General features: G+C 31.5%; 2 protein-coding genes across 3 annotated transcripts; one reads left to right on the forward strand and one right to left on the reverse strand.

Moving 5' to 3' along the window:
* The first annotated feature begins 1,743 nt into the window (after positions 1-1,743).
* Positions 1,744-8,819, forward strand: LOC100245203 (disease resistance protein RPV1). Of its 2 annotated transcripts, XR_009465429.1 has the most exons (6): positions 1,744-2,463; positions 2,993-4,073; positions 4,207-4,515; positions 4,605-5,915; positions 5,994-6,616; positions 7,987-8,819. XR_009465429.1 is itself a non-coding variant. In XM_010649846.3 (5 exons), the coding sequence occupies exons 1-5, from the start codon at positions 1,985-1,987 to the stop codon at positions 6,564-6,566; spliced, it is 3,753 nt and encodes a 1,250-aa protein (XP_010648148.1). In that variant the 5' UTR covers positions 1,744-1,984; the 3' UTR covers positions 6,567-6,750. The 2 variants fall into 2 exon arrangements, 1 of the variants encoding a protein (XP_010648148.1); XM_010649846.3 differs by lacking the exon at positions 7,987-8,819 and having other exon boundaries at positions 5,994-6,750.
* A 7,487-nt stretch (positions 8,820-16,306) lies between these two features.
* On the reverse strand, positions 16,307-18,088 carry LOC100257251 (RING-H2 finger protein ATL54). Its single transcript, XM_002266719.5, has one exon. It carries the CDS (start codon positions 17,858-17,860, stop codon positions 16,721-16,723), a length of 1,140 nt encoding a protein of 379 aa, XP_002266755.1. The 5' UTR covers positions 17,861-18,088; the 3' UTR covers positions 16,307-16,720.
* Positions 18,089-26,811: the final 8,723 nt, after the last annotated feature.

Below are 26,811 nucleotides of genomic sequence, written 5' to 3' on the forward strand. Positions count from 1 at the left end.
AAGATAAATCCATATTCTTATGTAAGAGTTCTTACATTTTATATATAACTTACAATAATTTGTTTATGCCGACTTACAATTAATTTTCATTTAAAAAAATGAAAATATGAAGTGTTTTCAAACAAGCACTACATTTGTGTTGTTTTTTTTTTTTGGTTTTTGAAACAAATTAAAAAAAAATAGTAATAACTCTACAAGAATTCTTAAAAACTTAGGGTGGTTTCACAATGTTTTTAAAGTTAAAGAACAATAAATAATTTTTAAAAATTTTCTAAAAAGCAGTGTGCTTGGAAGTTGTTTTTAAAAATAGTATTAAAAAATAAAAAGCAAAAAAATTGTTTGGGTGAGTCGTTTTAAAAAATAATATTTCTATTTTGATTTTGTAAAAAAAATTACAAATTCAAGTTATATTTATATTAATTATAATAATTATATAATTAGTGCTAATGTATGGTATATAAAATATAAAAGATAAAAAATTAAGAAAAATAAAATTAAATGAGAATAAAAGAAAAAGACAAGCAAAGTACATAACCAAAATTATGGGATGACTATAAATTTGAAAACCCTTATTATCTTTTAACATTTCTTTTTTAATCTTTTCTGAAAATCAAACAAATTCTTGAAAAGAAAATTAATAAATTTAATAAATAAATAAAAAGGAAAAAGGCAGGCATTCAAAAAAAAGTTTTGTAGGGGATAAACATCCTTGGTCAAACTTTATATTTGTGGTTGTCTTGATGCCATGATTCCCTCTAATTAAGGCTACAACAAAGGCAGAATTGTATTGCTTCTTTCCATCCCTTCTACCAGTGGTGCCAGAGAAGCTACGCTGCGATGTCAAAGGTAACTACACCTCTTACTAGTCACCTATTTTTCTCTCTGCCTTTTGACATTTGAGCTTCCTCTAATCTTCTTCTTTCTTTCTTTTTATTTTATTTTATTTTATTTTTATTCAATGCACAGTATTAGAAACAGAGGGCGAGACTTCTTGGAATTGCTGCTACTTTCCTCACCTCTTTTTCCTTTTTGGACTGTCAACGTTGGGGCTCCTACTTCTCCTTTTCTCGCCTTTCTTCCCCCTTTCTTTCGGTCTGTCGTATGTTTTTTTTATTGGTACGATCTCCTCGGAGCTCTCATCCCACGCCTTTAATTTTTTATTCAAGGCTATGGTTCTTGGAAAATTTTAGGAAAAATGTAAAGAAAGCAAAAAAAAAAAAAAAATTAAAGATAATAAATTATTTTTATTTATTATCTTAAATTCATTTTAACTTATTAATATAAAGTTTAAATAGTTTTAAAATATATAAGTTTTTAATTAATTTTAATTATATTTAATTTTATTTGAAATATTTTATAGCACAATAAAACATGAAAAAATCATTTTCTTTAATATTTTTTTTCCTTAACATTTTTCGGAAATCAATCATAACCTAAAAATATTTTTAAAACAGCTTTTGTTTGATTTTTTTTTTCTTTAAAAACCTGGTTTTAAAAAATTTACGGTACCATTTAGCTATTGTTTTATGAAAATAATTTTTTAAAACAAAATAAAATATAGATTAATTTTTCAAGGACAAATAAAAATTATTTTCATCTATTTTTAAAAACAAAAAAAAAATTATGTTATTTTTTATTATAGGTAAAATAGAAATAATAATCATTTTAGACTGACTTTAATTCATGAATTTCTAATAGCAAATTATGTTATTTTTTATTTTTAGATTATCTTTTGAAATTAAACTTATTAATAAATGTAAGGAAAAAAAGGCGAGGAAAGTAGCAATTCCAGGAAGTCTCGCCCTCTGTTTCTAATACTGTGCATTGAATAAATAAATAAAAAAGAAGAAGAAGAAGAAGATTAGAGGAAGCTCCAATGTCAAAAGGTAGAGAGAAATAAATATTCAGACTCTAGTAATTTTGACTCTAACAACCCAAAAATTTCTTAGTGTCTTGCAATTTTGGACAAACAACGTCCGCGACTATGGCTCCAACGACAAGCTCAAGAATCTTTTCTCTTGGATGGAGTTGGGACGTCTTTTTGAGCTTCAGAGGTGAAGACACTCGCTTCACTTTTACAGATCATCTTCATTCCGCTTTGCGTCAGAAGCGCATCCGCACCTTCAGAGACGATGAAGGACTTGATAGAGGAGAAGAGATCGGGTCATCAATCTTGAAGGCTATTGAAGAGTCGAGGATGTATATTGTGGTTTTTTCGAACACCTATGCTCATTCAAAATGGTGCTTGGATGAGCTGGCCAAGATCATGGAGTGCAAGATACAAAAGGGGCAGACGGTAGTGCCAGTTTTCTACCATGTGGAACCATCTGATGTGCGAAATCAGACGGGAAGTTTTGGAGAAGCATTTGATAAATACCAGAAGGTCCCGGAGCATAAGTTGATGCGATGGAAGGCGGCGTTGAGGCATGCAGCCAATTTGTCTGGATGGCATGTGCAGCATGGGTATATATGAATCTTTGCTTTCAGCTGCTTTCATCCATTTACAACTATATGAAGTGAATTCTCCATGCTTGTTTATATATTAGAATTTCATTCAGTATTCATGCATTAGAATAATCCTTGGAAACATTAATTAATGTAATATTCAAATGGAAACTTTCAAGAAAAATGAACAACTAACATGGAAAATAATTAATATTTATTAATTTTTAAAATTTAACTACTTTCAAGCTCCTCATCGTTGATCCAAAAAAAGTTGGATACATGTGTGTGTTGAAACAAAACTGATATTTGCTACTAGTAATCAACTTCAATGATTTGGAGTCACTAAACATGGAGCCACGGATGAATTCATTTTACATTTAATAATGGGTGCACAACATAATGAAAATATCACTTCATCAAGGTATCTAATATTTATGCTTGCCATAGTTCAGTTGTGAAGAAAACTAAACATCATCGTCAGTTCTATGCTTTGTTTATTACAATTTCTAAACTCATATAGGTTGTCATATTGCTTTATGATTGGCAGGTATGAATCACAGGCTATTCAGAGAATTGTTCAAAACATTTTAAGTAGGAATCTTAAACTCTTATCTGCTAGTGATAAGCTGGTTGGAATGGAACGTCATCGGAAAGAAATGGCCTCTCTAATATCTATTGACTCAAATGATGTCCGCATGATTGGGATAAATGGAATTGATGGAATAGGCAAGACAACTCTAGCCAAAGCTGTATATAACCAAATTGTTCATCAATTTGATGGTGCTAGCTTTCTTTCCAATTTTAGTAGTCATGAGATGAATTTGCTTCAGTTACAAAAGCAACTTCTTAGAGATATTCTAGGGGAAGACATTCCGAGGATAACAGACATTTCTAAAGGGGCTCATGTAATAAGGGACATGCTTTGGTCTAAAAAGGTTCTTGTTGTTCTTGATGATGTTGATGGTACTGGCCAACTTGAATTCTTAGTTATAAATAGAGCATTTGGTCCAGGTAGTAGAATTATTGTAACATCTAGACACAAATATTTGCTTGCTGGCTATGGACTGGATGCACTATATGAGGTTAAGGAATTAAATTGTAAGGAAGCTATTCAACTCTTTTCTTTGCATGCGTTTCACATGAACAGTCCTCAAAAAGGTTTTATGAACCTATCGAGATGGATAGTAGATTATTGTAAGGGACTTCCAATAGCTCTTGAAGTTCTAGGTTCTCACTTGTTTGGTAAGAAAAAATTTGAATGGGAAAGTGTCCTGCAAAGGCTAGAGAAACGACCTAACAAGCAAATCCAAAATGTGCTTATGAGAGGTTTTCAAGGACTGGATGGTTGTCATAGAGAGATATTCCTCGATGTTGCGTGCTTCTTCAAAGGAGAGGACTTGGATTTTGTTGAACGAATACTTGAAGCTTGCAATTTCTATTCAAAACTAGGAATAAAAGTGCTCACTGACAACTCTCTCATTAGTATTTTGGACAACAAATTACTGATGCATGATCTGATACAAAAAAGTGGTTGGGAAATTGTTCGGGAGCAATATCATACTGAACCTGGCAAATGGAGCAGATTGTGGGATCCTGAAGATGTTTATCATGTATTGACGACAAATACGGTAAGAGCTTAAGTATCTGATCTTATTTAGATTTTAAGGCATTAATTTTCAGTTAAAAAGTTGGTTTATGTATATGATTTTAGTTAGATTTGATGAGTTTTTGCTTTACTTATCCCTTCTTCATGGTTTTTAGGGGACTAAAAGAATTGAAGGCATATTCCTAAACATGTTTGTATCAAATGAAATACATCTTACCTCTGATGCTTTCAAAAAGATGACAAGACTTAGATTGCTCCGAGTCTATCAAAATGTAGAAAATAATTCTATAGTTTCTAACACCGTCCATCTTCCTCATGATTTTAAATTTCCTTCTCATGAGTTGAGATATCTCCATTGGGATGGATGGACTTTGGAGTCATTGCCATCAAATTTTGATGGTTGGAAATTGGTTGAACTCAGTTTGAAGCATAGCAGCTTAAAACACCTCTGGAAAAAGCGTAAGGTATGATTACTGATCCTTTACCAACAAAGTTTAAAGTTCATCAAAGCAAATGTGTGGGAATTTTAATTTTGATTTTCTTTATGTTACAGTGTCTTCCAAAGTTAGAAGTCATCAATCTCGGTAACTCCCAACACCTTATGGAATGTCCAAACTTGTCTTTTGCACCACGTGTGGAGCTGCTAATTCTTGATGGTTGTACGAGTTTGCCTGAGGTGCACCCATCAGTTACAAAGCTGAAGAGGCTTACGATCTTGAATATGAAAAACTGCAAAAAGCTTCACTATTTTCCAAGCATCACTGGATTGGAATCACTTAAAGTTCTTAACCTCTCCGGCTGCTCTAAACTTGACAAGTTTCCAGAGATCCAAGGGTATATGGAATATTTGTTGGAGCTTAATTTGGAAGGGACTGCTATTGTAGACCTTCCCCCTTCAGTGGTGTTTCTCCCAAGACTTGTTTTATTGGATATGCAAAACTGCAAAAACCTTATGATTCTTCCAAGCAACATTTATTTTTTGAAATCCCTGACAACTCTGGTGCTCTCTGGCTGTTCAGGTCTAGAGAGGTTTCCGGAAATCATGGAGGTTATGGAATGTTTACAAAAGCTTCTTTTAGATGGAACATCTCTAAAAGAGCTGCCCCCCTCAATTGTTCATGTAAAAGGCCTTCAGTTATTGAATCTGAGAAAATGCAAAAACCTCAGGAGTCTTCCAAATAGCATTTGCAGTTTGAGATCCCTTGAAACCCTCATTGTCTCTGGCTGTTCAAAACTCAGCAAATTGCCAGAGGACCTGGGGAGGTTGCAATTCTTGATGAAACTTCAAGCTGATGGAACTGCTATAACTCAACCACCTCTCTCACTTTTTCATTTGAGAAACCTTAAAGAGTTATCCTTTAGGGGATGTAAAGGATCAACATCTAACTCCTGGATTTCATCCCTTCTATTTAGGTTACTGCATAGAGAAAATTCAGATGGGACTGGCTTGCAGTTGCCTTATTTGTCAGGTTTATACTCCTTAAAATATTTAGATCTTAGTGGCTGCAATCTAACAGATAGATCGATCAATGACAATCTTGGCCACTTAAGCTTCTTGGAAGAATTAAACCTTAGCAGAAACAATTTGGTTACCGTACCTGCGGAGGTGAATAGACTTTCTCATCTAAGGGTCCTTTCTGTGAATCAGTGCAAAAGCCTTCAAGAAATTTCCAAGCTCCCACCAAGTATAAAATTATTAGATGCTGGGGATTGCATATCCCTTGAATCTTTATCAGTTCTATCTCCACAGTCGCCACAGTACCTATCGTCTTCCTCTTGCCTTCGTCCTGTAACTTTCAAACTGCCGAATTGCTTCGCACTAGCTCAGGATAATGGGGCAACTATACTGGAGAAACTTCGTCAGGTTTAACTCTCTCATGTGTGAATTTGGTATTATATCTTAAAACATTATAATTATTTATTTATTTATCTTTTGATGCAGAACTTTCTTCCAGAAATTGAATACAGTATTGTTCTTCCTGGAAGTACAATTCCAGAGTGGTTCCAGCATCCAAGTATCGGATCCTCAGTAACAATAGAGCTGCCTCCAAATTGGCATAACAAGGACTTCCTGGGTTTTGCTCTATGCTCTGTGTTCTCACTTGAGGAAGATGAAATCATTCAAGGCTCTGGTCTCGTTTGTTGTAATTTTGAATTTAGAGAAGGGCCTTATTTGAGTAGCTCCATCTCTTGGACACACAGCGGAGACAGAGTGATTGAGACTGATCACATATGGCTGGTGTATCAACCTGGTGCTAAACTTATGATACCGAAGTCCAGTAGCCTCAATAAATTCAGGAAGATTACAGCTTATTTTAGTCTCTCTGGGGCATCCCATGTGGTGAAAAACTGTGGAATCCATCTTATATACGCCCGAGATAAGAAAGTGAACTATCAAACAAGGTATACTAGTGCCAAGAGAAGCAGTGATGGAAGTCGTTATTACTGTCTTGAGGAAACACAACCTAAGAAGCTAAGAGGAGGAGAGAACTGTGAGGAAGGATCCCATGCTTGAACTCATCCAAGAATGCTTAAACTCCAAGAATGGCTTATGTCAGCTTATTGGTGAGTCACTTCTCTCTTTCTTCTCATTTCTATATGCAAGTCATTTCATTCTCTGACTGTACATATCTAGTTTATATGCAATTTACATTTTCACTTGTTTATATTTTATTGTTATTCCTTACAAAATTTATTATCTTGCACATATTTGAAGTGCTTGAAAGTTATTCTAATTTTAAAATTTTAAATTTTAAAGTTGCTTTTAGTTTCTTGTTGCATGTTAAGTTTTGCGGTCGTCTCGTTATATGCTTTAAACTTCGTTTGATACTATCGTTAGACCTAAATACACAAATTAAATGGGTGATTTGTAAAAATTTGTACTTATTAATTAATGACTTAAGTTAACTTTAAATTAAATTATTGACTTAAAACTTATTATTTATTTTTTACTTTATGTATGGAGGTTTTTTTTTTTTTTGGTAAAATTTATTCAAAATCATCAAATTGATATATTTATTTTCATTAATTCTAACTAACATTTATATTTTCACTAATTCTAAGTAATAAATTTATTTGTTAAACATTCATATTTTTCAAAGTATTGTAGAGGCATAAATTAACTACAAAGATATTTACTATAAAAGATGAGTTGTGAATGTAGGATCATAGTAGTAAAATATACATTCGCTAAATATGAATAAATGAGGCAAAAATAAGTTAACAATTTTAACTTAATATTTAAAGTTGTGATATTAAATTATTTTATCAAATATGTTTAAACTATTTAATGACTTAAGTCATTAAATTATATTAAGTTATTAAGTTGATTTATCAAACATCATCCAAAAAGTTAAGGTGCATAACACCTTCTCAATCTCTAATTTAGAGTCATTGTTGGGTTAATAAGTTACGGTACTTTACACCTTCTCAATCAGAGGCCATTTTGATTCTAAGCATGACCCATTCAGATTCCGATTCGCATTTGAAAGTTTCAGAACTGAGATAATGGAGGTTTGCCATTTTCATTATATGACAGTTGGTAGTAAGGCTTATCAACTGATCTCATTGCTGCTCTTATACATCAATTCTTGTCATATCATTCTTTCTATTCTTGAGGTTTGAGACAGGTAATATTAATTTCTTGGAGTTTTGACAGTGAATTATGTTCTTATGTCATTGATCTGAGATAATTTTAAACAACCTTTCTGTTTCATCTTTGCATTTTTAGGGCTTTGATCTGGACTGCACTGAAAATCAAAAGTTTTGTATGAAAAAAATATTATTATTAAATCACCAAAATCTACAACCAAGTACGTCTTTTCTCAAAAAAAAAATCACTCTGTTTTGATACGTAGATACTGAGAAATTAAATTTTAGTGGAATAGCCAGTTCTGTTGGAAACGTATGCAATGTAATCTTCTTCTTTCCTGCAGTGGAGGAGTTCCCTGCAGTGGAGAGGAAAACCGTTTTGATCAACTGATTTGTTAGAACAAGTTCAGAATGCATGAAAGGCATATGGTACATGGATTTTCTTCATTGCTTCCACCTAGGCATCAAAATGAAGGTTCTTTCAAGGCCTCTCTAATTTGGTCAACCACCAGCCAAAGGTTGGCCACAATGCCTCTCCCAGGAAAATGATGCCTTATGAAGTAAGGCTTGAAATTGTATGTAGCTGGGATTTGGTGTCAGCCCAAGAAATATATCCAAGATCGAGTTGGCTCGGGATTTGGTATTGGCTCAAGGAGTAAGCTTGAGATTGTGTGTTCTTGGGATTTGGTGTTGGCCTAGGAAGTTTGTCCAATGTTGTTGGTTTGGGATTTTGTGTTACTCAAAAACCACAGAAAAAGGATTAATTTGATCCCACTAACAACCTTGGTAGGACATTATTGCAGAAGGAACATCTTATAATAGAAGTATAATATCTCCAAATGTGGGTTTATAAGGAGGCTTTGAGAGTGAAATACAAAAGTGCTTTTCACTTGTTTATTTGCATAACATGGAATTGCATGTGGACAAGCCTCAAAAACTGATGCCAATGCCATACTTTGATAGCATTAGCATGAAGGCTGATTCTCATACCTCAAACCCCTTTTTTCCTTACCCAAGAAGATGACCACAAAAATTAATTTTCAAGACTCTATGATCTTGATGGCCATAGCTTATACTATTTCAAACCATGGTTGTTATTCAGGAAACCTTTGATACAATTTGAGGCCATCCATAGATTATGATCATTTAGTACTTTAGTTTGTGCCTATAGTAAAAGGCAAAATGAATGAATCAATTCCCAACATGCTCTGATTTAATATTTCATGTCTGTTAATGTGACTTTCATTTGACCTTTATTGGTAGTTCTTTTTGAGTTATTATTAGAATTTGAATCAATGGTAACAATTTCTTTTTTAGTCATTCTGCGTTTGTCTAAAGTCCCCACTCTCAATTACCAACTTGAAGACATATTAAGGCAGATGGATTGGTTGTGCTTTACACATGTTCTTCTTGCTTAATCCATTGAAGACTTCTTGTATATTCCTTGCAATTTACAGAAGACTTCCCAAGTATCCTCCAAACTATAAAATATTTATCATGAAGCCACAACTTTACCCTTAGAATTATTTAGCTCTTTTACCATCTTCCTAACGTTGCCAAGTTCACAACCATTGTTTTCTTATACATGCCTTCATTGATTTGATATCAGTGTTTTGGCATTTTAATAGTGCACACAAACTCTACCAGATGAGAATCAATTATAGCATAAATGGGTTTTTTCTTGTTCCAGTAGTTCCTATTAGCTTTTCGTTGACTACTTTATGCAATTTCAAATGTTAAAACAACTCTAATAGAAAATTTTCGAATTATCCATTTGGGATATATGATTGAATTTATGACCTTCACCAGGAAGGTTATTCATGAAAATATGTCCTATTTCCCCCTTCATCCAATACTCTAGGCACCTAAATTTTGGGTCCAAGCCCATGTGTTCTGATTGAAGCATAAGATTAACTAAATATAAACACAGGACCAGCTATGTACTAATACATAATTTTTTTTGTTACTTTCTCCATCAGAAAACAACTTCTCTAAGCTATATCTTTAGAGAATGATTCATGTTTTAAATTTTTATGTGCCTTTGCATTTGAAATGTTTATCTTATCTTAATTGGATTTCTTTCTTCTTAATTTGATATAATATATTTGAAGCTAGAGACTTTATGACCCATTGGTTGTGATTTATGAAACCCCATTTTCATATTTTTAGATGATTTTCAATTATTTCATTACATGTCATGAGGCACTTCAAATTGGAATCATAATTTAGTCAGGAAATCCCTTGATATATTGGATGGTGTTAAGGAGATTTTGCTCAAACAAGGTTAATTAAACAAACCTAAGAATCACAAAAATACAGCACACTTAAAACATAGATATTACCTGGTTTAATGAAGACCACCTACATCCATATGAAATGAATCTGCAAAGGCTTTATAATTGATCAATGAGATATATGACCATCATTTTTGCTTTCAAGACTCTCTCATCCTTTCCTATTAGAAAGGCATAAGAGCACTACTACTTCTCTTTTATATTCACACAAGAATTTCTCTCTTGTTTAGATTCTTTCTCATAATGATCTAATTCTAACTACCTCTTCATAGCTCCTTGCCTTAAGTGAGCACAAACATTACTCACCACTTCATCATAATCTATGGGATATAAACCTCCCATTACGATGAGACATTAGTGTACTAAAAATCATAGGAATGGTATGTCTTTAACCTTCTAGATCCATATTATTCTATGTAATGTGGGACTATCTTCTAATATATCTTCCAATCTATATCACTCTTTGCATTATTCCTTATCATATAGTCTTCATAAAAAAATTTGACATTTGTATCAACAAATAACGTTCTTATGACCTTAAAATCCTCTTAGATATCCTATAAAATGATATACCTCTTAAGAAAAAGAGGTTTTACATAGTTTATAAGACATATCTCCAAAAGAATCTAGGAAAAGATGAGAAACCTATCCATGATCTCACTATGTCCACCCAAGTTTGATATCTTCATTCCACCTCTCCATTTTGTAATAATGGAGACCCTGGTGCACATGACTAGGAAATAATCTGGTGCTCCAATGGAAAGAATCAAACTTACTAGACATATCACCTTGATCTAATCAAAGTGACTTGGTATATATATCGAATAAGTTATCTGATTTTGCCTTAAGTTCAATGAATGTATCCAAGGCATCAGATCTCTTATCTCCAAACCTAGAGTAATCATCACTAAAAGTGATTAAATACCCATACTCTCCTCATGCATGGACACCAAAAGCTCCATACATGTTAGTATGCACTAACTCCAAACATTCCTTGGTTCTAGTCCTCTTGATCATTTTACCATCTATATAGCATTCGTAGATTGAAAGATCTTCTGTCAAAGAGACTAGACTTTATTAGTCTTTGGATCCTATTTAGATTAATATGACCTAGGTCTAGAAACCAAATGTTTAATTAGTATTAGGTTTAATCCTAAGAACTGACTATTCTCATCACTTGGCAAAGAGATAATGGAATACATATAAAAGAAAAGGATATTACCTCCTACTTACCTGCATAATTAACCTTGCATTTGAAGCTAAGGTAAGTATAATCCCATTTAACCTTCTCACTTGTTGAATATCCTATAAGGACTTACAGGTAGTGGCCCTAGAATCTATCAACCATAAATGGTGAAATCCACCACTAAATACTCAACAATATTGAGAAAATGATGTATGCTTTCCTTTTTCCTTTAGGTAAATTGGGCATTCCTTTTCAAGTGTCTTAAAAGGTCACAAAGGAATCACTTGCCCTTGAGCTTGCCCTCTTATTCCTTCTCTTGAACTTTTCTTATCTGGTATTGTTCTTTTTTATGTTGGTAAAAGAACCTAAAGAACCTTTGACTTCCATATGAACACCCTATAATCTTTGAGAATCTCCTTATCCCAAAGAAAAATGGTAAGGTCTCTAAGATCATATGAATATTGGTGTTCATAACAATCCTAAGAGCAGGTTGTCAAAGTTGACCTACCCTTATCACCAAATAACCATTGCAAACTTGAAAAAGAATATCAAAGTCTCTAGTAATAGACATGTGCTGCTATTGCAACACATTATCCAAAAATCCAAGTATTAGACACTTGGTCTTTTGATTCGTCTAATACCACTTTGATATTCCACTCTTTCCTTTTGCTAGGTTAGTTCATAAGGAATAGCTAGCTCTACCTAAACTAGCTTCTTTACAATTAGTTCTATATCCATAATAAAATTAGTTCAATTGGTTAGTTGAGCTTAGCCTATTGTGAGAAAGAGAATGATAATAAAACCAACATGATATCTATAACAAAGAATATAATCAAGCATATGACATAATTGAGCATTCATAGCAATTGGTAATTAATTTAGTAAAAATGTAGCGCTCTCGAACTACATATCCTTTTGCAAGGTATTCTAGTATCATAAGAATCAAACCTACGTGGGGTAGGCCATGACCTTATTACTATTTAGAGACCCTCTCAGATTGATCTCCTTGCCTTAACCATAAAGGAATCTAAAGGCAAGATCAACATACCTTTTATTTGGCTAGTGGACTATGCAAGTGGGACCACGTGAGGCAATTCTACCACTTCATATCCAATTTCAAGTGTACAACCATTGTCCTTGAACTATCAATGTCACCAAGTAAAAAACCCGACTATGGGGGTGGTCGCTCCCACTATAAACATATCTAGTCTCATCTATGTTGAGAGTCCATATCTCCTTATTCTTAGGGCTAACCCATTGTGGGGATGGTGATGAACCCAAATCAAGATGGGCTCGACAATGGAGGTTGTGGGCTTGCCTAAGGCTCTCTCCCACTTAATCTTTTGAGATAAATAAGAACATTTTAAAACCATTAGTAATTTCCTTGATAAATAAATTATCTACTTTGAAATTTTCCAAAAATATTTATTTCCTAATTGGAAACCTAGTATAATAGGAGAATACCAACATGAAAAATTTAAAATTTCCATGAGAGTAATATTCAAAAAGAATTTTGATAAAATATCCACTCTCAAAATTTTAAAATCTATTTTCATAAAATTCTCCTTCTATACATAATTCCAATTCATAAATATTTTATCTAGGAAATGTTTCAAAGAAATTTATTTCCATCAAATTACTAAACTTTTTGGTAAAATCTTTTAATGATAAATTATATCTAATGAAAATTTTCAAAATATTTATTTTCCAAATTGGAAATTCTTGTGTAATAAGGTAATTACCAATTTATGAAATTTTGAATAATCTTGAGAGCAGTTTCTCCAAGAAAGGAATTTTTGCCTCTTATATTCAAAAATCCTCATAAGATTTAATTTTTTTTATTCCTTACACTTTTCCAACATAATAAATATTTCCATGGAAATTCCATAATAATTTATTCCATTAAATACTACCAAAAATAGAATCTTTTAGTAATTCCTTAATAGATAAAATATTCTCTATGAAAAACTCCAAAAAATGTTTATTTTCAAAAAGGAATTAAACAATCCATTTTGGAAAGTATTTTCAAAATATTTTATATCTTCATTAAATTACTAAAACTTTCCAAAGTCATTTTGGTAACCATTCTTATAATAAATTCTCTATCATGAGATTTTCTAAATCCACTATTTATCTTTTAAACCAAGACTCTAGTGCTAAAAGAATTGCTCTCTTATTCCTTATCATTGAACTATCCAAATAGAACAATTTCCTCCTTCTCTCTAGGGAGGAGAGCTTGGAGAACTAACTATAAGTGTAGTTTTCCTTCTCTCGCCGAGAGAGAACAAAAAAACCTCCTAAAGTTTAATAAACAGATAGTTATAAAGAAATAACATTCTTCTTAGCAACAACCCATTTAAATAAATAATCTTGGAAAATATCTTCTCAAGAAAATTTACTAAGAATATGAAAAAAAAAAAAAAACCTTTTCTTTAAGTTCTAATACTTATTTTGGTAATCATTCTTAATTATAAATTAGCTATCATAAATTTTCAAATTGAACTTATTTTCTTTCAATTGGAAATCTTGTGCAAAATAGGAAAAACACTATTTTATAAAGATTTGAAAAAATGAGAGTTTTTCCTTAAAAGAAAGATTTGATTCTTAGAGATCTCAAAGATTTGAGAAGACTTTAAATAAAATTAAAATCTCTAAGAATTGATTTTAAAAGGGAAGAAAGCTCTTAATCCTTTTCCAACTTATCTTTTTCTTTAAAATAAAATTTCCTAACCATGCACATTCCAATTTAAATAAGTTTTCCAATTTTGAAAAAATAAAAAACATGAAAATGTATTTTCAATTAAGAATACCAAAACATCTTGAGGCCACTTATACAATCAATAAAGAGCATATAATAAAAACAAGGGAATAACTAAATAGAAACTTTTCCCATGGCCTTTAAGGATTCTGTTTCATATTTAGTAATTAAAATTTGGATAAAATCCGAATTACCAAAAATAACCCTACAACCAAAAATGGGGTTAGTGAAAATAAAAACCCAAATGGCCCAATTGCCACCAAATATTGAGCCCAAGAATAGGCCCAAAATTCTGCCCGAATAACCAAAAAGAATTAGCCCCATAACAATATGCTATTGCTTCAATTAGCCATATCTCTCTCATTTCAACTTCAAAAATTGCAATCCATTTGAAGCATTGGATTCATAACTTCTTGAGCTTCAAAACCATATGTGATTTGATTCAAGAAACGGAAGTAGCCACGATTTTGACTCAAAGTTGACATCAGTGTGGTGCCATGCACTTTGCACAACCTTGTTTCATTTGGTCATATCTCCCTCATTTTAACTTTGAATTGCAATTTGCTTGAACCATTGGATTTGTGACTTCCTAAGCTTCAAATCCATATGTGGCTTGCCCTAAGAAACTATTAGGAGGTAGTCCCAATTTTGAGTTCAAGTCAACATTACTATTCTGTCATGGATCTTAAATGAAGAACTTTCAAGATTTCTTCTTTTTTCTTTAACCACTTGAATCTCAAAAAGAACTTTCAAGATTCCATCTTTTCTCTTGGGTAACCATAAATGGATGAAAAAAAAAATGAAAATTTTACAATAATAAAAAAAAACCTATGCTCCTTTAATAGAATTTGCGACCTATCTATTGAAAAGTAAAGATTTTTACAATCAAATAAAAACCATATATCTTTTCTGGGATGTACAACCCAATCTAGAAAACAATAATCAAATATCATCAATAGATCCAAACATAATAATAACCCAAAATTAATTATAATAATTAGAAAGAAAATTATAATTACTATAATTACATTCATTCATCCCTTTTAGCCATGGGATGAATAAAACAACCCTACAAAACAATGTTTGCACATGCTAGAATAGATGGCCCTGATACCAGTTGTCGAAAACCTCAGATTATTCCTTTCCCATCTCGTAGAAAAGCGTGAATGGTTTCTTCTAGTCTCTCTACAATTCTATGGAATGCGAATTTACTCCAATTATATCATGAAACATCATTCATAATATCTACACAAGGGATGATTTCATTATTGAAATAATAAAAGTATATAAACATGAGTTTAACAGGAATGCCTAGGATCAAGGGTTTTGGGATTTATGAGCATTGTTCTAAATGCATTTGAGACATCAATGACATGAGCCCCACCATTCAAGCCTCTTATCATATTCCAAATCAACTGTCTATTGTTCCAAACAATATCCCCCCCTTCAACTGCTTTTTTCACAACATCGACATTTTCCATCAACCAGAGACGCTTCAATGCACTAAAGTAGGTGCTTATGGGCAAGTTGACACAGGAATAGCCTTTCATAATAGTCAATGTGATAGCAGTGGAAGCAGGACGACCTGTGAATTCCTACGCCATAGAAGGCAAAGTGCCTCTTAAGATCAGACAATCCCATCGTTTCCATTGGATTTTCTGGGAAATTAAAACGGATTTTGGGTGAGAAAATTAACGATTTTCCAAGGAAAGAAACGAGAAGAGGGTAAGAATATTATGAGGATAGAGAGATAAGATAATTGGGGGCATTTGAAGGAGATAATGAAAAGCAGATGCTTAGAATGCCATTGGATTTGTCTTTTCACGCTGTTATCTTCTATTCTGTATTTGAAGGTGATACCTGCACTGGTGAAGAAGATGATTAGGGCATTGCTGAAGACGCTGATCTCCACTCCTCCACAAAGCATAGCAACGACAAGTTATGGACAACAACGGCCAGAAGCACGACTACAATGATGAAGAATAACGTCGGGAGAGGGAAGGTAGGACATTTTTTAGTCAATTTTCACATCTTTGTTAGGTCTTTGGCTCAAATGTGTAACGTATTTCAGACCCATCTGACCTCAATGCACAATTCTCTCAATAAATTAAAAAGCTATTTAATTTCATTAATTAAGGGATTAATTTCATCAATTAATGGTAAAAAAAAAACTAATTTTATATCAAAACCCAAGTTTCTTGTTGCAGAAATTTTGAGAATTTTCAACTAGTGTAATTTTCTTCCATCTGATCAACTAGAGGGAACTCTGATCTGTTTTGCCTCCCAACTGCCTTCTTAGCTTTGCCCAATTCATTTTTGTTGTTCAATTGATAAACAAGATTAAATCCAAAGAGGAGACATGAAGAAGCATCAAATCTAGATAGCAGAAAAGGAAACATCTTATACACAAAGAGCACAAATTATAATGAGAAAAATGACCCTGCTATCAAATTTCAAGCAATCCCAAAACAGAGAAAGCATACTGAACATAGGAAGAGTAGATTTGCATAACCCATTTACATTTGCTTGTGATTCACTCGTATTAGAAACTCAAAATGTAACATGACTAATATTTATATATGTTTCATGTGGATGTTTTTGTGGTACAAAACCACATCAAATTCAAAAAGCCTGAAAAAGTACCAAGAAAATTATCCCTTCTGAGCTGGTTTCCCCCCTTTTGGATCAGCCTCATGAGCCTCATTTCTTGTCTTATTGTATAGTTCTCTTGTATATGCCTGTGTTAAGTTTCAAACTCTCAGCTTGTTGAGAGTTCGCGAGACATCTTTGTTTCTTCTGATGTCTCGCCTGAAAATACATACCAGGGTAAGATCAAAACTTTACAAAGGAAGAACCGAGCTCCGTCTCCGATTATGCCTCAATAGAAAGAGCTTCCCACTGCAGGAGAATGATCTCTTCATAGAGGTAGACCCACTTTGCAGAATCCTCCCCATAGAAGAACTCTCCATTAATTTCACCAGGCTCTGGTTTCCACCAACTCTCTTAGGAACAATAGGCATAATAGATTTCTTCGAATTTGCTAATTGTGAGTCTGAATTTCCATTGCTTTTTTGGGGATGAACATTTGCAAGAGCAAGACTGATCATAGAAGCTGACAGAGAATCCATGGAAACTGATCTTCTCATTGGCTGTATCTCATCCACCTCCTCCTTTGCGACCTCACAGCTACTTCTTTCATTCTCCACCCCCCCTAACTCGCCTTCTTCCTCTCTCCCAATCCTCAATTCACAAACCTCATCTTCTATTTCTTCAAACTGGCCGCCATTCTCAGGAATTTCCACCCGGGCTTCCTCCAAAGGACCTGAATTCTCAACACTCTGCTCGGGAGATGGAGCTCCCGCCGTGCTAGAAACGATACCCGCACGGCACATAGGACAATTTGTGTGGGAGCTAAGCCAAGTATCAATACAAGGGATGTGAAAAGCGTGGTTACACTTAGGAAGAAGGCGAACGGCCTCATCTTCTTCAAACTCAGCCAAGCAAACAGAGCATTCAGTACCTTCAACAAGGCCGTCACCTCTCTTGTACTTACAGATGGTTATAGCACTGATGACTGATGGCTGGAGGCCAACTGTGCGGATGTACCAGATGGGGTGATCCACCACAGGTTCCTGATCTTCATCAATGAAATCATCATGAGCTCCCTCCGCCGGCGCCTGTGAATTTCTCCTCCTAGAAAGGCGCCGCCGTGAATAGTACTTCTTGTAGAAAACATAGAGGAAGACAACAAAGAAAGTGGTGGCGAGCACGGAGAGACAGATGACCAAGTAGGGGGAGAGCTTTTCAGCTTTTCTTGGGGGAGAGCGGGTAGAAGTGGAGTAGGAGCAAACCAAAGGACAATCTGAACAACATGACGGTGGACAAATACCTGAGTCGTTCGACCCAGAATCACAGTACCACCGGCACTCCTCCGTTGTGTTGTCCGAATCTGAAAACAGCTTTCTGTGGTGAAACTCCATGTGGGTTTCTGAGGGAGAGAGGGGTTACCTTGGGAAAGATACAGAAAGAGAGGGAGAGGGAGAGAGAGAGAGGGGTTTGGTTGAATTCAGGCAGGGCATCTTTGAATGGAGTGGTAATGGAGAAGAGGATTTGTTCTTTGTTTGACCTGAGAGTGGTTTCTCGCCCGCCATGGTCAGCTGACTTGGCCAAATCCAAAGAGGGTCATTATCAAAATTCACAAATTTCATAATATTAGTTTGGTATTCTGCCGACTAGCTGCCATTTTAATAATTCATACTTCAACATCAAGGCATCAAGTTATGGTTTTAATTTTACAAGCAAAGACCTTTTGCCTAAGTCTATACGTTTCCCTCCACAAAAAGTATTGCAACTTGTTTCGGATTTTTCTGACTTTTTGGCCCAATGCACTGTTTTTTAATATTTTTTAGATGGTGTTTTGTTTATACTTAAATCTAAATATAACTAAATTTAAGAAACGATGTTTATTTTTTTTACTTTTGGTTGAAAACAATTTGTTTATGAACTTTGAATTATTTATTTTCTTTTTTTCATGACTTATTATTAATTTTTAGTTAAATGAAAAAAAGTTAAAATATTTTTTTTTAAATTAAAAATTTTGTTTTTACTTTTTAATATTTAATAAAAATAAAATATTACAACAACAAATAACCTAATACTTAACGGTATTAAATACTATTTAGTTTTAAGTTCTATTTAGAATTAAATAAAAGAAACAAATACCTTAAGCTTTAAATACAACTTGATAATATTAAGTATTAAGTTGTTTATTTTTTTATTATTTTATTTCTATTAAATATTAAGTATTAATTATTAATAAGGTAAGAGTTGTATTCTGATTATATTCAATTGTTTTCAAAAATTATTTTAACATTCAGCAAAAGGTTTAATATTTTGTTTTTTTTTTCATTTAATAAAAATAATTTAAAATTAAATAATAAGTAAACAAAAAAAGTTAAAAATAAATAATTTAAGTTTAAAAGAAAATTATATTCAACGGCAAATTAAAAAAACAAACAACACCATAGGTACAACACAATTTTTTTTACAAATTTATGGTAATTTATAAGTCTAAATATTAAACTTCATCATATTAATTTACATTGAAATTCTCTTACCTAAATTTGAAAATATTTTTTCAATTTTCATACAATTACCTTTTTCTATAAATTTCAAGATGTTAACAAAAGTCATCCAAGTTCCCAATTTTAGGTGAGAGTTACCAAACCAATCTCAAATTGAATCATTTGTTTTTTAATTTTTTTTCAATACTTAATTGTAGGTTAGGTTTAGGTCAGCCAAAATATCCATAAAGAGAATAAGTTGGTAGGTTATGTCCAATAAGGATGATAGAACTTTGCAACTTATAAACTTGTTAAACAATATTATATTACTACATTTTACGTGTATAATTATACAATCTACTGTGGTATATAACAAGTGTACATAGGTTCCGTGTGAACTTTTACATAAGTTCACCTCCAAATTAAGTTTGACATGCCATTTTTCTTTTTCATCTTAGCAGAATAAACATTACAAATAAAAGACTTACCCAACCTCACCATAAATTGGTCGGGTTTAAATTGGATGAGAGTAAAATTATGTAAGATTATGATTAATAGTGATTTTAGAAAGTATTTATAATATTTCTAATGTTTGAAAAATAAAAAATTTTAAATATTAGAATGACTAAAAATACTTGCTAGAATTACTGTCAATAACATTTTAAATTACATGCCACTTAAAAATGGGTTTTTGGCACCAATAAAACATTTTTTTTTAAATTGTCAGATCAAAATTAATTTTAAATTTATTATATTTCATAATATTAGTATAAAAAATGAATTTGCATTTGAAAAGACGAGGTCAATTAAGTGACTAAACTTGTCTTTTTAAAATATAATTTTAATATAAAAATAAAATAAATGATAAAAAAATGCCATATTTTTATATTTATTTTTCCAATAATTATTTTAAAAAAAAAAGAAGAAGAAGAGGAAAAATCCCTATTAAGCTTTAAGTTCAACATCTGACAAGTCATGTGTGAATAAAGAGAACTTATTGGTCAAAATAAAATTATTGTCAATTTCTATAATTTAAATAACAAAGATATTGAAAGTTTACTAGTTCTCTTATCACATATGTTTTAATTTTGTTTGATGATATAAAAAAAACCAAATGACTCACATCTCGACATTCAAAAGTAGTTTGACCATATCCAACCTAATAACTTGTGTAAAAAAAAAAAATTTAGACTCAATCAACTAGAAAAATTATAAAAAAAAAAAACTACAAATATATAAAAAAGGAAAAAAAAAAAAAGAGAAAGAGAAAGAGAAAGAACGAAAGCTTACAAAATCCAATGCATCAATGTCAAACAACATGTGAAAAAAGATTATAAGACGTACAAGCTTATTTCATGATAAGGAGTAGAATTTTCTATTTTTCACTATAATAAAAGTTTTGCTACTTCATTGATGTCTCAATAATTGGCATTTAAGGTTCTTATAACCTCTAGTAATGCAATTTCAAAAAACCCAAAGTTAATAACCAAAGTTTAATATTATTTTACCCTCTAATTGACTTAGCTTCTATGTTAAAAGGTTTGGTAAAATCATATTAAATTCAAGAAAAATACTTCATCTATCAATTAGTTTTACCAATTCAATTCATTAATAAACATATACAAAATGTTTTTCTTTCAAATTAAGATGGTTGTATATCTTGAATAAGTGAGGAACCAATACTTCAACAAAGCAATCAAACTTAGAAAGAGAATTATTCTAAATTTGAAATTAAAATTTTGATTGTAAGCATTTATTTGCTGCCAATATTGAATATAGTTATTAATGAAGGCTCATGATCTCCAATGGGATTCTCTTATGGTAACTAATTATTTTTCATCATCATATATACAATGGGCACACTCACCTTTTATCCTTTGAAGACAGCTCAAGAACATATTCCCATGCAAGTTTCTTCTTTCTAGATTCCTCCCCCCCTTTTTTTTTGTTTGTTCCTTTTTATTTTCTTTCTTTTTCTTATATATTCCCAACAAGAGAGAATGGTACAATAAACTCTTTCTACGTAGTCGGTTGACAGTATTTCTACTCAAAATATTTTTAATAAAAGTATTTTTCTTTGAAAGTGTTTTTAAAAAATTCACTTATCAAAAGTTTCTCAAAAAATACTATGAATGAGTTTGAAAGTACTTTTACTCGAAATATTTTTAGTGGAAGTATTTTTATTAAAAATGTTTTTAGAAAAATTACTTATCAATTATTATTATTATTTTTTAAAACAGTATAAGTGATTTTTCAAATTTTTAAGTGTTTCCTAAATTTTACTAAATACTTTTTTTTTTCAAAAGCATTTTTAAGACAAAAACGCTTCTTAAAATAATTGTCAAACGAACTCTACAAATAATTTTTCAAATTTTTAAAAGTGTTTCTTAAATTTTGTAAAACGTCAATTTTTTTTTTTTTCAAAAACATTTTTTAACCTAAAATATTTTCTACCATCACTATCAAATAAACTCCAACTGTTGTGTGAACGCACAATGCTTTCTATGTTCAAATTAAATCATCATTAAGAAGAGAGTGAATACTATTTCTTGAAAATTGAAGGAGCATTTGTTCCTAGTTAGCCAAGTCGTGCCCCCTTTTAGGGGTTATTCGCCCAACTCAAAAAGTATGGACCAAACTATTCCACTTGTACCCACCTTAGAAAAGAATGAGGTGACCTTTGTCATTTATGAATGAAGCCCCACCTTGACAACTTTGTAACATAAAAGTTGAGTGAAGGTCGATTCCATCAAGAGTCTGAACTAATTTACAATCGCACCACCTACATGGGGCTTGATCTGTCGACCACCCCTGACCCCTCCATGACATAGACTGTGTAATCGAATCGATATTCTTATATCATCACTTATAAAAAGGAAATAGGTATTTGAGAAGTAGCTAGAAGAATTTAATAAATCTTATCTTTCTAGTGAGAAAGTTGTCTTCTAGCTCCTTCTGCGAGTCTCTCATCACACCAAAATATTCCTCACTTTGTAAAGATAATCTAATGGGCAAAAAGTTGTCCTATTTTATAGAAAAATGATGTGATATGAATTAAGAGTAAAGAAGTTTAAGAGAGGATATTTTTGTTCAAAAGAACCATTCTTCTTTGTTTTAAAAAATAATATTATTTATTTTTTCAAAAAAAATTATTTTAATCCTTTTAATTAAATATCCCAATTTTTATTTTGTCTTATATGTCTATTTTTTTATAGTGTTTTTCCCTTATAAAGTCTTGCCGACATCCATCACCTTAGTAAGTTGATATGGGTGACTCGAGTTAGCTACATTTTTTTATTAAATTAATTAATTAAAAATGATGAAATAATTTTCAAATTTGTGAATCTAATTCTTCTCATTTTTTTAATTGAAAAGTAATCCATTTTGGATATAAATACCCTATTTATATGTAGGTTTTAAAAAATAATTATTTTTATAAGAAAAAAATAAGGATATTTTTATTAAAATAAGACAAAAAAATAATGAAATGTTAACTTTTAAAATTCAGGTTTTCAACGAACTTTAAATCAAATAACCCTTATTTATTTTCTCGGTGGATTTCGATTGCATATTAGCAGAAGAGCACAACTCAAAGCTAGCTAGATTTTTTATTAAATTAATTAGTTCAAAGGGATTAAATAATCTTCAAATGTATGAATATAACTTTGCCCATATTTTTACTTGAAAAATAATACATTTTGGATATACACACCCTTTGTCATTTCAAGTATTTATATTTAGGTTTTAAAAAAAGTGATTATTTTAACAATAAATAAATAAATATATTTTTATTAAAATAAGACAAAAAAACTTATGAAGGGTTAAATTACAAAATTTAAGTTTTTAATGACTTTTTAATCAAATAACCCTTTTTTATTTTTTTCCCCCATAGAGCACGACTCAAAGCATTTAGAGCAATTAATGTCTACCTTTCAATTTCTCTGTCAAACCATAATTTTGGCAGTTTGGGAGATCGTCATGTGGCCTAGTGGCAAAGCAGGTGGCGTACGCTGTCTTCCTTTAGCTCTTCCAATATTTGAATATCAACATGACGGTGGGTCACCAATAATTCATTAGTCAAATACTCCTTGAGTTAACATTTGATATCTCCGCATTTACGCGTGATATAATATTATGCTTCAGAAAAATCAACTGAAAGAAATTAGAGGATAATCATCGTGTACGATGGTCGATGGATTTATTTTTTCTAGTTCACACGTATGTATGTTTGACTATAAGTCATAGTCTATCTAATCAACTTTTGTTACAAATTTGCAATTACGAAGTTGGGGGAGGATGAAAATTCTTTAAATTAGCCATGACTAGCTTTTGTAGGCTTGGTCATCAATAGTCTCAATTCCTTGAGGTAGTTTTGCCATATATAGATAAAAGAGAAATCAAAATTCTAGTTGAAATGGGGTTTGATTTATAATAATTTTTTTTAATTCATATTTTTGTCTTAAAAACAATCCAAAAACATTAACGAATGATAAGAAAATCGATTTCTTATTTTTATTCTTTATTCCAACTTTCCTGATTAATATTTATCAAACAAAATAAAATTTAAAATTTTATGTTAAAGAGTATTTGATAAATTAATTTAATGATTTAATAACTTAATTTAAGTCATTAAGTAGATTAAGTTTACTAAATTATTTAATATCATATTTTAAAATTAAAAATAACTATAAGTTAAAATAATTAACTTATTCTAAATTTTAAATGTTTTTATCTCATTTTCCTACATTTATTGAGAGTTTTTTATTATTAATGTTATTATAAATCTATGGCCATAACTCTCTTTATAGTAAAAATTCTATTTTTATTTTATATATCTATAATACTTTCAATATGGATGTTTAATAAATAAATTTATTGCTGAAGATTATTGAAGGAAAATGCTGGTTAAAATTAATAAGACAATTATGTCAATTTAATAATTTAGAAAAACAAAAGTTAATGTTATTAAACAATCTTAATACTTAAAGTAAAAATCAAGTAAAAAGTTTAAGTTAACAATTTAAAAATAATTTAATTTAAAATTAGCTTAAATTATTAAATAATTCAATGACTTTGAATTGTGGTACGGGAAGACAAGTAATTGAATTTTTTTTGACAAATTATAGTTTTGAAAGTGTTGTGGATTTAAAAATTAATTAAAACAATAGGTTCCCTAAGGCATCTTCAAAGGATCAAGTCTTCTTGAATCCATCTTCTTCCTCATTTAGCACTTGACTTGGTTAAAATCCCTAGAAACTAAAAGTTTAAGCTCAAATCAAACCATTAGTTTCATTAATCTCATTTTATAATAATCAAAACAATCTACCATTTTTATGATAAGAATCCTAGATCGTCTAGGGGAAAATAACCCTTGACATATATGCATAAGAAGAGATTAACAATCTAAGCAAATAAGCAAGAATATATACACTTTGAGATCAAGGCAAAGATATGTTATATATAAGATTACATAATTGTTCAACACATGACCAATTCGTCTAAATAGCTCCGGAACATAAATAATTAAACATGTAAATTCATCCAAATGGTATCAAGTATCCAAAATACAACCAAAATGTCCCAAGTGCAAAATGTGCTAGATACCAACATATATCTCCCCATTTGGCAACATTAAAACAAGAGGGCAAAGATCCATAAGGCTTAAATCTAAGATGGAGGGAACTGAGTAATGAGAAAGGCCATCATCTCCTCTTGCTGGGCTTGAAGTCTATCAACTATCTCATCTATCTCAGCATCCATATGTGTCATCATAGACTCATATGTGCTCTTATATATGATATATTATTATCCATTGAGGCTAGGCAACGAGAATTATACAAGTTGATCTAGTACTTAAGCCAGTTCTATGGGCATCAACAACGGAGTGTAGGAATTTCTCATTGATCTTGAAAGTTGGGAGGGAAGGAATAGGATTGTGTTGGTGGAGGTGCATAATGTTTGGGCTATTCATGCAAAACCTTGGAAAATGTCTCACTGGTAGGAATAGGCCTCTTTGGATGTTGAGAGGTGGGAATGGTTTTCTTAGGCTGAAACTTCATCTCCAAGCCCTTATGATGCTTAGTTTCACTATGCTCATGTCCTTTCTCTATCTCTAAATGCTCTTGACCACCTTCAATCTCCATACACTCTATTTCCTACTCTTCTTCTAAAGCTTCCTCATTCTCATCTACCTATTATTTCATGTTTGAAATTTCTCTTACAACACCCTTTCATAGGTTGAAAAATGATGTAACCTAAATTAGTCTTCCTCTCAGCCAATATTCTATCCATCAGAAAAGCATCATAATATGAAACCTCATGCAAATGTCCACCTTTACAAGTAAAGATATAGTTTGTTAGATGTTGGAATACTCTTAACTGATAACACTTAAAGCATAGGCTTGAGGCTTAATAATCATGGTAAATTTTGAAATTCTCTAAATCACTTTGCCAAGTTTAAAACCAGCCATAGAGACCATACCCTAGGCTCAACCCATCATAGACAATCTCCAAGATAGCACATAACCTCTCAATGTCAAACTCAAGTTCTACTCTTGTACCATTATGCTTATAAGGCCCTTTATTTCATATTTCATTTGGAGTGGAAGCAGTTAACAAAATTAGAATAGGCAAATTTAAGTCTATGTCTCTTTAGAGGATTACCTTTTTACAAAGAACATGCCAATGAATTGTTGGGCTTTAACTAGAGTTGTGAACTTCTAGGTGTCAAACCTTGCTTTCCTATCACAGGGAATCTAGATCCTATGCAACAAAAGCAAAAGATGGACTTTTTAACGTTAAAGGACCTAAATTAATATTTTAGAAAAATTTATTAAAGATTTGGACATTCCCAAATCAAATCCGTGTGGTGAAGAATCAAATCATAGTCGTCAAAAGTCTCGTAGATCCACAATCTTCCGCTTGATGACTCTACCTTGATCCTTAGCACTCAAATGGTGGACTATTTAGGAAGGTGAAGGCTAAAATTCTCTCTTTCCTCCTTGGATGGTAGAAGATGACTAAAAAGTTACTATTCCCTAAAAGGGTTATTTATAAGGTTTCCCATTTATCTTAAATGACTTGAACCCATTAAAGGTTTTCTTCATAAACCATGTTATCAAAGTATATAAGTTCAAGTAGAGACCACTAGGACTCTTGATAGGTGATTTTTTTAAAAACATTTTACTAAAAATACTTCAAGTTAAACAGACTTTAATTATGCTTCAATGAGTGAGTTATGTTTTAGGAACTATGTTGAGAGTTTTGTTGGGCATTACACTCTCTTAACTTATGGTATGTTTTGCTTTTCAATTTTTTGTTTTCTTTTTTATTTTTATAATTGAAAATTTTAAAACAATTTTAAAAGTCATGTTAATAACATAGCTAATTTACTAGTGTTAGTAATCTTAAAAATACAGATTTAAAAAATAAATGCTTTTTCAATTTGTTTTAAATTTTTATAAATGTTAGACATATTTGTCGATAATAATTTCTACTTTTCAATAGTGGTTTTATATTTATACTCATACATCAATATATAGTTGGTTGAATAAGATGTAAGTGCAAGTGTTAATTTTTTATTTTAAAATTTATTTAATAAACTTTGGAATGCATAAAAAAGTATTAATATATTAACTTCTTTAAATTTTTCTATCAAATTAATTTTTTAAACAAAAAGCAGAGAGATGTTAACAACATAATTCTTAAAATTATAAAAGTTAAAATTTAAAATGAAAAAGTGCAAAAAAACATACCAACTTTGATGTCTCTCCCAATGTTTTGAAAACTTGAAAACAGGATAGGACTAGCGGTCAAACCGGTCCAACCATCGACAGGTGGTATTTCTGATCGGTTGCCTCAATTGAATC

The sequence above is a fragment of the Vitis vinifera genome, chromosome 3, assembly GCF_030704535.1.
Source record: "Vitis vinifera cultivar Pinot Noir 40024 chromosome 3, ASM3070453v1".
NCBI lineage: Eukaryota > Viridiplantae > Streptophyta > Magnoliopsida > Vitales > Vitaceae > Vitis > Vitis vinifera.

Excerpts from the sequence above, each read along its gene's own strand:
- LOC100245203 (XM_010649846.3), top strand. The coding sequence starts at position 1,985 with ATGGCTCCAACGACAAGCTCAAGAATCTTTTCTCTTGGATGGAGTTGG. Across the intron at positions 2,464-2,992 it reads GGATGGCATGTGCAGCATGG|GTATGAATCACAGGCTATTC; the intron begins GTATATATGAAT and ends TATGATTGGCAG. Across the intron at positions 5,916-5,993 it reads TACTGGAGAAACTTCGTCAG|AACTTTCTTCCAGAAATTGA; the intron begins GTTTAACTCTCT and ends CTTTTGATGCAG.
- LOC100257251 (XM_002266719.5), bottom strand. The coding sequence starts at position 17,860 with ATGGAGTTTCACCACAGAAAGCTGTTTTCAGATTCGGACAACACAACG.